The sequence below is a fragment of the Lampetra planeri genome, chromosome 25 (genome assembly GCF_965212315.1).
Source record: "Lampetra planeri chromosome 25, kcLamPlan1.2.h2, whole genome shotgun sequence".
NCBI lineage: Eukaryota > Metazoa > Chordata > Hyperoartia > Petromyzontiformes > Petromyzontidae > Lampetra > Lampetra planeri.
The window spans coordinates 12,439,963-12,452,950 of NC_136131.1; the positions used below are offsets into that span (position 1 = coordinate 12,439,963).

Below are 12,988 nucleotides of genomic sequence, written 5' to 3' on the forward strand. Positions count from 1 at the left end.
GCATGAGGGGTGCCGCGACTCGCCGGATTATGATGGTGGAGCTTGTGACGAGGGCCGGCGTCCCGTTGAGGTGTCGTCCTGCGCTGCCCAGGAGAGCGGCACCCCGAGGCGACGTGGCCCCGGAAGCCGCAGTTGTAACAGCGTGGAAGCGCTGGTGACGACGATGGATGTTGTAGACGGCTTGAACCGGCCCGGTCCTCCCGTACTCCCGCTCCATGCTGCCGTTGATGGTCGATGGCGCAAACCTCTTCCGCCGGGAGGGTGGCTGCAGCGACGGCACGCCCGCTCGCCGCCTTGCTGGCCTTCCGTCGTTGAGAGGACAGGTTTGCGTGGAGAAGACGGGCCGCTTGGAGGGAGCACATCTCTGCATCGTCCTGTGCGACAATGACGATGTCTAAGTCGTCCGCCAGCAAAAGTATCTTCTCTGTCACCATGGCGTCGACACCCTCGTCATCCATTCGTGGAAAGGCCTCCTTCGCCAGTGCCAGGAGGCTTGTGCGGTACGCCAGGGGCGACTCCTTCGTCCCCCGCTGGCGATCGTAAAAGAGTTGGCGACAGTCCGATGGTGGACCATATACCGCCGACAGCACCTGCATCGCCTTCCGCAGCGTGGAGCGCCTCTCCTTCGAAGCCGATGTTAGAGTGGCGAGGGCGTCGCTGTCGAGAAGTGCTGGCAGCGCGCGGAGAGCCTCGGCGTCTGTCCACTGTGCCATCTCCTGGTGAGCGAGGAAGCGCCGCTGGAAGCCGCCCCAGTCACCATCCTCGCCCACAAATTCCTTGAGTGGAGGTAGCCGCTGATGTAAGGCAGCGGCTGCAGAGGAAGAACGCACTCCCTCGTCCGCCTCACTCAAGTCAGCGTCGGCACGAACCAGCGATGGCATCGCCGGTCGCACCCGTGGTGACGTTCCGCCCGTTGGTGGTGACGCGGCAGGTACTGTACTCCCGCCGTTGGACGCGATGCTTAGAGCGGCCACGCCCTCAACAGCAGCTGCGGCGATGGCGGGAGTTTCAAAATGTTGCTCCGTGGAAATGGCGGGAAGGCGCTGTGATCGTCGGCTGCCGTTGCCCCGTGGCGGTCCCGCAGCCCCCAGCTGCGTGATGGTGTCGAGCATGGCGGCTGCGGCGTACAGCAGCTCGGTCAGCTTCGCGTGCGCCTCCCTCAGCCCCTCCATCGACGGCTCCCCTTCCTCCAGCTGCTGTGGCGTGGATGCGCCCAGCCCCGGCTGGTCGATGGCATCTTCAGCCGTCTCGGGCCCTCCGACTGCAGTGGTGTCTTCTGCCTCTGGTACCCCGACTCGAGTCGTCCGGCGTGTATCCATGTTCGTACTTTGTTTCACTTCTGACGCCAGATGTAGTAACGCTTATGACTCGTTCACACCGGAGTTGGAGGCACACTTGTTTATTTAACACCATACGTTGTGACATACACACTGAGGGGGTATCGGCCCCCTCACCCGTCTATCTGAGGACACACCTCTAGGCTAACCCTAGCCTGCCTCTGAGTCCTCCTCTAATGGGCTAGGGGAGGCTATCTTGGCCCGACACTGGTCAGTCGGGCCCGGTACCCAGAGTCCAGACCAGCACTGGCTCTGGCTCTGGTACCACGCCACTGGCTCGAGCCTGCGCGGTCCTGATAAGGACGGCGTGCCAGGGGGAGACCAGGGCTCTATCTAGGACGTCTTCCTCTTCTCTTCTTAGCTAACACAACACTCCCGAGCCCTTCGATACATTCCCCTTTTATACCCAACCCCTCCCTGAGGGGTGGGGCCCCGGGGGATCATAATGACCGAATCGACCCCCCAGGGTGTCTGGCGCGGACGTCGCAGAGGGCACCTGCTCGTGCACACATGTAGCCCCGCCTACTGTGTTTGTTTACCATAGGCTGCCATGCATAACGGGCTCTCTCTCTAACACCCCTACATATGTAGTTGAGCAGTATGAGACACCAAACACACGCAGATTCGTTAATTAGATGGAACGTGTCATCGTTATCATCAACACTTAATATTATTACAGCGCATCTCTCATCTACAGCGCATCTCTCATCTCCAGCACATCTCAAGAAACCACGTGGCAGGGGACCCCGGCGGCAGCTGTCTCTGTGAGGCAGAAGGTGAACAATGCAGCACTGGTCAACTAGCGGGCCAGTAGGGGACAATATTACTGTGGCTTCCCAATTAAGCGATTTTAAACTAATCTTCAAACTGCGATGCCGGATCACGCATAGCGTCACGACGGGATCTTTAACGGCCGCTGTGAAGCAGACGGCACGTACTTCATGGTGAATACACCCGCAGTGTGAACGAGTGCGTTCTCTGGGCTCGAAGCGCATCTCGTAGGGTGCGGCGTTAACGGGTGTTCGACCTCTTGGGGCAGTGGCTGCAGCACGGCGATGGTGCCCACGTTGTCCCGGTCCATGAGCGACACCCCGGGCCGGTAGTACTCCACCGCGTGCCACGAGCGCAGGGAGAAGCGCGACCTCTTGAAGCAGATGGCGCAGCCATCGTTCTTATCGCCCGTGCGCATCTTGTAGTGGCAGCTGTAGCCTGTGTGGCAATGCAGTGAAAATACAACAAATCGACCAATAATACTGTGAACTTTGAACGAAGAAGCTTGCACAGCGTTGGTGAAGCTCTCTATCACGCACACCCACATGTTTCCCTTTGCGGCTTTGACTTAATGAGTTGTAGAATAATGTGGATGGGGGCAACTCTTGTGATATTTCTGTGCAATGCTGCATTCCAAAAAAATGCATTTCAAAATATACCATTAATTTGAATACTACTCAACATCCTGCATTCTCACTACAAATTACGTTTCATAGCTTTTTCAGTGGCAAGACAAAGTTGGTACATTGGACTCTTGCAGTCAGGTTCAAGTAAATCCCGAAATTCATTCTGCTACAGTCGAAGTCATTACACCAAGGGTGGCCCATGTGTCTTAATTTTAAATCAAGTCACATAGCTACTATCGTTCTTCTCAATAGAGAAGTAAATAAGCTTGAAGAAACTCCATACCATGTTCCCTTGAATACCAGGCCTGGCTCCAGTTCCTATTGGATGGGAGGACGGTCGATAGTGATATACTGTATTCGCGCCGTGATAGCGAGATGTTAACTACCTCGCCTGGTATGCAGGAGGTCGTGGGTTCGATCGCAACCCTGAAGTTTGTATATTTACCGTTTGTATCTTCTCCCCGTGGTCTGGTGGATTTTTCTCCAGGTCCTCCGGTTTTTTCCTCCACATTTAAAATCAACATGCGTTTACAGTATTTTGCTGCTATAAATCATTTGTGGCCAAGTTGCTTCTGAAAAAGAGCTTCATAGCTCAGTGGGCCTTACCTGGTTAAATAAAAACAATTACAGGTTGATACCACTAAGGATAGTGAGCTTGGGAGGGCCAAATGGACATTTGATGGGGTGGGGCCAACCCTAGCATCTCCCTTGCACCGGCCCTGCTCCATACCCAGTCTGATGAGACGAGGCTTCAACTGGTCGATGTAATGGTCCTTTTGCACCTCCTGCAGACACAGTACCTGCAATAAACAACGAGTTGCATGTTACAATACAACTCACCAAACACACGTGTGGAGACTGTATGAGAAGATTTTATATTTTAACATAATTTGAGTGTTTTTTCATTCACTGATTAAACCAGCAATCGCAAGGTTAAACTGATGTTCATGTATTTTGCAATACCTTTCTTTTGTTATAAAAACTGTGAAATTAATACCAAAGTTGTAATTTCTGATGACAATCAATAAAGTTACATTTGCAAAAATATGTTTTAATTTAATATTTTAATTACTAAAATAACCATGCACAATATTCAACATGGTATTTTGTCCAGTTAAATGTAAATGGAATAGCCTACGTTGATGTATAATGTGCTAAGCATTGATACCAGATTTGTAGGATGTTAATTCACGAATGATGCTGCTAATAACCTGTAACAATGTGGCATCCTTAATTTAACAACAATGTGGCATCCCTCATTCAACAACACCAATGGCCATTCCATCAAAATCGGCCTTCTATGAAGGACCGGACACCGTGATTTGAAGGTTTGAGTCAAATTGCTACTGATCATTTTTTTTACTCAGCCTAGTTTTATCGTTTGCCTTTTCCATGTTAATATTGAGTGTACTTGTGAGCTAGATTTAAATTTCAGTCCAATTTTTTTGGTATATATTCAAAATGTCCTAGTAATCATATTTCCTGTATTGTATCTGTAACCTGGGTCCCTCCTAGAAACAAGACTTTTAGTCGAAACAAGTCCTTACCTAGTTAAAAGATAAAAAAAGTATGATGGCGATGATATGTTTTGATTAATGTAACTAAGTTAGTAATTCATTTTACAATTAAAGTGTAACTCGTCTTACAGTTTTACCAACAGATTAAAGCATGCAGTGGCTATATTGAACCATTGACTTTTTGCTGCCAAGGCTTACTCTGCAAATCCACGGTTAAACATGTTGTTTTTCTCTTGGCATAGTTGATGCGCGTGCAAACATTGCAAGAATGTATGTCAACACCCAAGGGAGGAGCTTGTACTTTGGTCCACTAGATTAAACATTGACAGCTGAAAACGCCCTTCTGCAATTATATCTGGGGTCAATTATACTTGCAGCAACAATGTGAGCTCTAAATTCCAATTACATGTTCATTCAAATCTTTACGAACGACACACTCAAAATTGTCTGCAAGACTACAATTGTAAATTATACTTTCCTAGCTCTGAAAAAGACAGAATATGAATGCTTTCCATTTATAAATGATATCCAAGTCCCATATTCAGTTGTAAGTTCATAGTTAAATTGGAAGTTCTAATAATTGTAATAAAACAAAGCGTTCATATCACATATTGACTAGTCATGGTAAACACATAAAAGGTCACCAACAAAAGTAAGTAAAAAGATAACAGGTCTCGAACACCAAATAAATTAGATTTAAGCAACAAAAGTCGTGCAGCCAAAATAGGAACCCCACTGAAGAAATCATCACAACAATGTAGTGGCATTGTAAAATGATATGGAATACTACAGCTGCCAAGGAACTAATGCAAAATGATATCAGTGCTCTTTGATAAAATTAATAAAATAATGACATGAATGAGGCTGCTTCAGGAGGGGCAGTTTCTAGAGTTACTGCTTGTTCTCCCATGGCCTGCCTTCCCCAGCCATCTGTACTGTTGACTTTCTGTCTCTGTTAAAGCCCAGGCTCAAGAAAATCTGCCCTGCCTATGACTATGACTGACCATCTCTTTTTCAAGAGAAAAAAATAATGGGATTTTGAGCTCGCGGTCACATGAAGACACTGTACAAATCCACATTGTTTGTATTGCACGATGTCAACGTACATCCGCATTGAACCGTTCGATCTCCTGGATCAGGTTGGGGAAGCGGTAGGCCCATTCCAGCACGCTGCGGCTACAGTGGCGGTACAGGTAGGCATTGTCCTCGAGCAATCTCTGCGACAGGATGTTGTAGGTCATCACACTGAAGGACATGTGGTTGCGGAGGCCCAACACGCTCGCATCGCTGCTCCTGTCCTCCATGCCTTTCCACCACCGGCAGTGACTCCCTGTGAGAACACGAGGACCAGCAACGATTCCACGTGTAGTGTTGGTACGACACGTGAGGTCAAGGTGCAACACTGCATTTACTTGCTCATGCTGCTGCTAGTGGAAGGGCCTCAAGTGGAGGGATATTTAGAGATAAGGACGCTGTCCAGTCTTGCAAGAAGTGGGAGCACCCACATTTTACCCCATCACACAGTCCTGCTACTTGACCGTGGTGGGTGGGAGGGTGTTAATAAAGGTGCCCATTGTTTCAACTGCCATCCCGGGAAACCAAAGCAAGCTGATGACCTCTGGATTGCAAGCGCAGTGTTCTTACCATTCCATCATGGCAACACCCCAACACCAACAGTTGGTGGAAAATGGCCAAATTTTCAAAACATTTACAAGTTTTGTGCATTTTAACAATAAGAAAATAGCTTTTCTGCCAACACATGAATTGGGCTCAAATTTTTTTATGTCATGTACACAATAAAACTTTTTTTTAAATCAAATGTCATGATTTAGAAGTTTGTGTCATGGAATGGCAATCGTGAACAACATTCATGTATCATATTAAATTGTACAAACAATTGTATGATCATAATCAAACAGGAAATGGTAATAAAACATCCATAGGTCTTTACTCAAGCAATTGTTAAATGAGGGCCCCCCGCATGACATGGATCGTATCGATTATTTGACCATACTTCACCACCTTGGTCAGCGCTAGTTGGTGAAGGCAGAGGGAGCATAGAATGGCAGCATATAACCGCAGTACAACAATGAATTTTGCTGTACCGCCCTCTGCTGACCACCACATAGCAGTGCCAAGCAGTGTGTCTGGTGGGCATCGATCCAAGCATTATTAAGGACCTTAATAACTTGACTTCAGAGAAAAACTAATTATAAAACATTTTGTATTCTGCGAATATATAAAATGGATCAGTGGTCTTGACACAGTCTGTTTACAAATTGTGGAATCGGTGCTAGCGTAAGGTAAGCACACTTACACTTCCTGTACATGCTGCCCTGAGTGGGGCGGACTTGTGCATCAACTTTTCTCCGTTCTTCACGAGGAGCATCACTGTCCTTGGGGACGCTGTTGCTGCCCGTGCCAGCGCTGTCCGCTGACAAGCGACTCCGCTTGGGCGAGCTGCCCTCTCCTTTTTGCATGTGGACGCTTGTGGTGGACAAGAAGGAAGAAGATACCTTATCCCACGACACCAATGGCCGGTGGGGATCTTTATCTCTCCAGCGTAGGCAATATGTCCGTAAGCGCACACCTGGCCATTTCAGGTGGCGGACAGTGCAAATGTTTGAAGATTTTAACAAATCTGTCTGTTTTCTGTTCGAGGTTTTATCACACTGAAGCAAGAGTGCTTTCCCACGTGCATGGCAAAAGGCGCGGTGTTGATATCCCAGCATTCGTCACCTGAAATGGTAAAGGTAGTAAAGTTAAAGGTGCAGCCTTGTAATTGCTTGATCATGCCACTGCTGTCAGAAGGGCCGCCACTAGAGAGAACAATTCAGGTGGCGGACAGTGCAAATGTTTGAAGATTTTAACAAATCTGTCTGTTTTCTGTTCGAGGTTTTATCACACTGAAGCAAGCAGGTTGAAATACAGTAAATCGGCATTGCTAGTAAAATAATCCCTTCCACTTGGCACATCTCACATGGACAGTTCCATCTGCAAGTAAGAAGGGTGAAATAACACCATCGCTCTGGTATTGTAACCGGTATTGATCAATACCAGTTACATCCAGAGGACCTATTTTTGACACATTACATGATCTATTATCTGTGCAAAAATGTTCAGCGTGCATATTTTGAAACTGTTTCTGGACATTTTCACAGGGCAATCAGCAACAGCATCAGCGGTGACTGGGGTCAAACCGGCACAGCTCGGAGATGACAGTACAGAGAGTGAGCACGTGATGCCATATGCACGGAACTGTGTTATATTTCTCTGGGCATTCCTGTTTCCTCCTGTATAAAGAACACGTATTGAAGGGAATTTGGACTCAATGAGGCTAACAGGAATCGTGGCTATGAGAAGTTCCACTCCAGCAGCAATCAGACCTGGCATCTGTTTTAACAATGAATTACAATATCATTGTAATTGTAGCATCAACTAACAATGCTGCAACACTTGTACATCTAACTGACCCCAGGTCTACCAGCAATGTTTTTGTCTATTTTCAACACAAATTTAAGAAATACAACGCTATATACTCAATGTGGATGTCATAACGTAAATCTGTACAACACATTACATCAGAGAATAAACACTCTTGACCACAATACCAATTGTGTGACACACAGAGTTTCTGCTTTACCATTACCACCTTAGTCTGATGCCGAGTGCAGTATTTTGTCACGAACATAAATGCTTTGCTGGAAACGTTAACTGTCAAAACAACCCCATGCTGTAGCATTAGCTTTGCTATCTGACATGTCTATAAATCTTGTCCTCTGGATTAGCATGCCAAGTCTCGGATGTTGTTTTCAGTCAAACACTCTAAACACGTGTTTATCAATCAATAGCTATGAACAATTTACAAAAAACAACTCAGCACACTAGTCAACAATTCCCTAAAAATATACATATGCGGTTAAGTTTCAGGTAAAGGCACTTCTCAATAGCACACAAAACAGCTATGTACATAACATTGTAAATCGGGTTTTATTTACTAATACGTGAATACGTCACGATGACATTAAAGCCAAAAGGCCAACAACATTAATGACGCCTCTGAACTATCGACACAAAATATTACCAACGCTAAAGCTGACACATACGCATCGCTGTGTGGCTTACAGCTCACAGTACAATACAGTGACATCGTGTACAACCCGTGTGACATTCAGAACGCCAGTGTGGTGTCCGGTATCTCGACTCGGAGCAACACACCACCATGCTTCACGTGACATGTTGACAGCACCTCGGCTCACTTCCAAACGCGATTCACTCTCTCTGAGCTTCGTACACAAAACAGTTAAACTCGCGAGCACACCGGTCCAATGTCACGTTACCTCGCAGCTGAAGCCTGCTACTGCAATGATTTGCCCGATGGTGCATACAGCACAGACTACATCTGTGTACAGGATGTGATGTATGCGTGCTTCATGCGGGAGTGAGTCACTCTGCGTGTCCGTTCTCTTTCATCAAGCCACTGCTGGTCAACGTGGGTTGATGGTCTTATGAGTGATGGTTGCTCATCCAAACAGGATGCAATCTCAAACCGCTTTGCTTCCGAGGTCTGACGATATCAGACGCATGCCTCGTGATTTATTTTAACATGTCATGTCGTAGTATGCGTATCGTTATTTACATACTGTAAATGTCCGTGCACAGTGTAGTGTCAATTCAGGACTTGCAACGTACAATTGCACAAATAGCAACGCTTTATCGAGTAGCGTGTATACCTACAGATTAAGCCGTTACGTCCGCGTGTTGATGTGTAATAAAGTACATATACTGCCAATGTGATTGTACTACATTGTACAAGTATGTCACTATGCTGTTTACACGTGTCATTGTGCAAGACGTGTAACAACAGCATCATGTTCCCACGTAACGTGCTGCTTGCTGCCCGACTTCGCCAACTTGCACTGACCAGCGTGGTGAAGTACGACCAAACAACCTCCACAACCCGCACAGCCTATGGAGGCCCTCATCCAGCAGTGGACTGACAACAGGGCTGTTACATGGAACAGTTGTACGCAGTTCAATTACAATGCACCACGGCACTTGCGCGATGAATAACGGGATATATATAAAGTAACAACGTCGGGGTTTGGTTATACACCCAGAGGGAAGATATCGACGTTTCGGTCAACCGGCTTTTCCTAATGGACACAACACCGAGATATACCATGGCATGTTATATAACATGTCATCATATACCATGTCATGTTACGTAACATGTGGTGTACGATTGTCGCAGGCGTACAGTAAACAATTGTGCTGTCAATCCACTGCTGGATGATGGCCCCTTCCCTGACCAGACTTCACGACGCTGGTCAGCGTGCCTTGGTGAAGCCAGAGAGCACTGGCGGCGGGTTATTGCAGTCAAGTTCACACCTCCGATTGGCACGGCTGGCTACGTACGGTGCGAAAGAAGTTCAACATGCATATTCATGGTGGTTCACGTCTCATCATCACTGGTATTGACACCACGCCTCCCAGGCAGCACACTTCGAGACGTATATAATAAACAAGCGAACGCGTCGAGTTATACACGATGAGTGAGTGTGTTAGATGAGTGAGTGTGTGTTAGATGAGTGAGTGTGTTAGATGAGTGTGTGTTAGATGAGTGTGTGTTAGATGAGTGTGTGTGTTAGATGAGTGTGTGTGTTAGATGAGTGTGTGTGTGTTAGATGAGTGTGTGTGTTAGATGAGTGTGTGTGTTAGATGAGTGTGTGTGTTAGATGAGTGTGTGTGAGTGTGTTAGATGAGTGAGTGTGTTAGATGAGTGAGTGTGTGTGTAAGATGAGTGAGTGTGTGTTAGATGAGTATGTTTAAGATGAGTGAGTGTGTGTGTGTTAGATGAGTGAGTGTGTGTGTTAGATGAGTGAGTGTGAGTGTGTGTTAGATGAGTGAGTGTGAGTGTGTGTTAGATGAGTGAGTGTGTGTGTGTGTTAGATGAGTGAGTGTGTGTGTTAGATGAGTGAGTGAGTGTGTTAGATGAGTGAGTGAGTGTGTTAGATGAGTGAGTGTGTGTGTGTTAGATGAGTGAGTGTGTGTTAGATGAGTGAGTGTGAGTGTGTGTTAGATGAGTGTGTGTGTGTGTTAGATGAGTGAGTGTGTTAGATGAGTGTGTGTGTTAGATGAGTGAGTGTGTGTGTTAGATGAGTGAGTGTGTTAGATGAGTGTGTGTGTGTGTTAGATGAGTATGTGTAAGATGAGTGAGTGTGTGTGTTAGATGAGTGAGTGTGTGTGTGTCACACCGAGTCTACTCACACAGCGCGGAGCCTGGCGACCGAAACCGCCCGACGCCGCTACCGTGAAAGTGGTCGCCTCCTGAGGCCGCCCAGCATCGCAGCGATAACGCAACACAGCGAGTCAACAACACCTTCAGCAACAACACACTACGCCGGGCATAGCAACACACTAACTAGTGGTGATGGTGTAAACAACACAAACAAATCGCAGGGCTAAGGAGACGAGGCACAGCAGCTACTGCTGCTGCGTGTAGGAGGAGGAGGCGAGGCTTTGAGGATGCCGGGCGGCCCCCTCGCGTTCAGTGTCTCACTCGCGCGTGGTGTCCACCACCACCATCCTCACCGTTCGTGGCGTCCCACGATTGTGATTTATTATTAATGTCGGGTTATTTAACTTATTATCATGAACATTTTGGTATAGTATAACCGTTGTAGATACCGATCATTAGTATTATTTTTTACCACGATTAACAGTTAAACATGTATAGCTGTTACTATAATCACATTAAAATGAGTGTAAAGCTGATCAATATCTTGTATCGCTATTGATTGTCACGACAATCATCGTGAATCAAGACGGACATCGTCCAGCATGCCCACGGCACCTGCTGTACTAACGCACTGTACACTACTGTACACTCGTGCACTGGCAGTGTGGTGACCACTACCCGGGAGTCGTCACTGCTGCTCTTCTAGCAACAGATTATAGAAGCTGCTGCTGCAGCTCACACATTCACGACGCGAACAGAATGTAATTAGAGTCGCGAATGAACTCGCACGTGTTCACGGCGTTTGGATCGGTTCGGCGAGGCACTCACATGGCGCTGCCCGGCTCGTTACGTTCAACGGGTGGTTCCATCTTTTGCCCCGCGTTTATTTTTGGAAGAACAAGGCGACCGTCGTGTTTGCGTGTGTGTAAATATGATTGTTTATTTGTGTGGTGTTTTATTATTTTGGTTTAAAAACTAAATTTGAACGTAAAATGTCGAGGCGCTTCGTCGTTTCCGCGCCGCGTAGGCGGATTGGTGCTGCACGGACCGGGTCCCCCCCCCCAAAAACGGGACCAAGCCACGCCGCGAAACTTCGTTCCGGCCCAGTCAATTCGTTATCAGATTTTAATTAGAGCAGAGTTCCTGCTTAATAACGTGCACGAGTCATTAGCCATTAACGAATCGTTGCCATCGGGCATGCAACAGTCTTCTCTGAAGCTATTGCTCATGTTCTTTGCTGCGAAGTATTGCATGTACATGACAGTCGTGCAGTAAAACAGACTTGGAATGGTTTTGTGATATTGGCATTCATCAGCAAGTCGTGGCCAGTTCTACAATTGTCAGACAATCGATGATGACCGGCATGACAAACACCATCAGAGATTTCCCCCTCATCGAGACTAACACACCAAGGGAAATCCCACTGAGAGTGTTTTTGTTTACCTTTGTACAACTGCACATTGGACTGGTTTCACGTTTGGAGTGGTAAATAATTAAAATGTGTAAATATAATATCGACTTGTAATGCACCTCAGAGTATTCGATCGCTCTGCTGGAGAGAGAACGACTCGAGAGGCGCGAGGAGGAGCCCCAGACGAGCGGGAAGGCAGCCGCGCCGTGAGGAGCCTGTGCCGACGCTTGCCCCAGCTCTGCGGGCCTCTACGTATGAAGGCGTTACCCGCCAGCTAATGACGAGGGTCTCGCTTGCGGGAGGAAACTGGAGCACCCCGAAAAACCCCGCGCGTGCGAGGGTACAACACTCGATCCCATGACCACGGAAGAGGCGATATCTGTTGCCGTGTTGACGCCACGGGGAAGGGGGCTGCTGAGCAACATCCGTGCGTGGTCCACCTACCCCCGCTGCAGCCTGCACACGCGCGCGAGGATTGGAGGCATTGCTCAGCATAATGAACACAGCGGATACAATCAATAAACACTTGCTGTGAGGACGAATTCAGGAGTTATTTATGCATGTTACTGTACCCTGTATATCATGATAAAGTGTGATCAATTTCAGTTTGCTGAATAGTGCTAAACAGCACAGAATGTAGCCAAGTCTGTCTTATTACTAAATTGCCAAAGGAAAATGTATTTCTATTTAAAGCCCGCATGGCAGACACAATAATGCTACACAGATCTTTACAACAATATTGCATTACTATTTATATATTCTACAATGCCTTCACATTTACGACGTACGGTGCGAAAGAAGTTCAACATACACACTTTCCAACTATAGAACTGTAATACTGGTAGGAACCCACTGGTTCCACCAGCCCACAGGGGATTATTGTGTCCGTCTGTCCGTCGTGCAGGGAGGGGCTGGGTGGGGAGGGGCTGGGTGAGGAGGGTGGGGGCTGGTCACCCCGTGGTGCCCTTATAAAACTCAACGTTTAACCTACTCACGCCGGCTTGTGCCCGTCCTCACAGTCGGGCATATTTGCGGAATACACCACGCCGCCGTTGACCCTGGCCATTGACCGAGCAACCCAACGT

The 12,988-nt window shown here is 47.4% G+C and overlaps 1 protein-coding gene across 3 annotated transcripts in view; it reads right to left on the reverse strand.

The window, feature by feature from the left end:
* ANGEL2 (angel homolog 2) overlaps positions 1-11,560 on the reverse strand; it is a 29,780-nt gene extending 18,220 nt beyond the window's left edge. Inside the window, exons 1-5 of one of the 3 annotated variants that reach the window (XM_078606337.1) lie at positions 11,321-11,560; positions 6,569-6,990; positions 5,358-5,581; positions 3,465-3,534; positions 2,365-2,546 (exon numbers count right to left, since the gene is read on the reverse strand). In XM_078606337.1, coding sequence (XP_078462463.1) covers positions 2,365-2,546; positions 3,465-3,534; positions 5,358-5,581; positions 6,569-6,983 — 891 coding nt within the window. In that variant the 5' untranslated portion in view covers positions 6,984-6,990; positions 11,321-11,560. Of the gene's footprint in view, positions 1-2,364; positions 2,547-3,464; positions 3,535-5,357; positions 5,582-6,568; positions 6,991-8,591; positions 10,462-10,521; positions 11,074-11,320 lie in introns of those variants that run through there. The other 2 variants (XM_078606339.1, XM_078606340.1) reach the window with 2 other exon arrangements.
* Between the last annotated feature and the right edge of the window lie 1,428 nt (positions 11,561-12,988).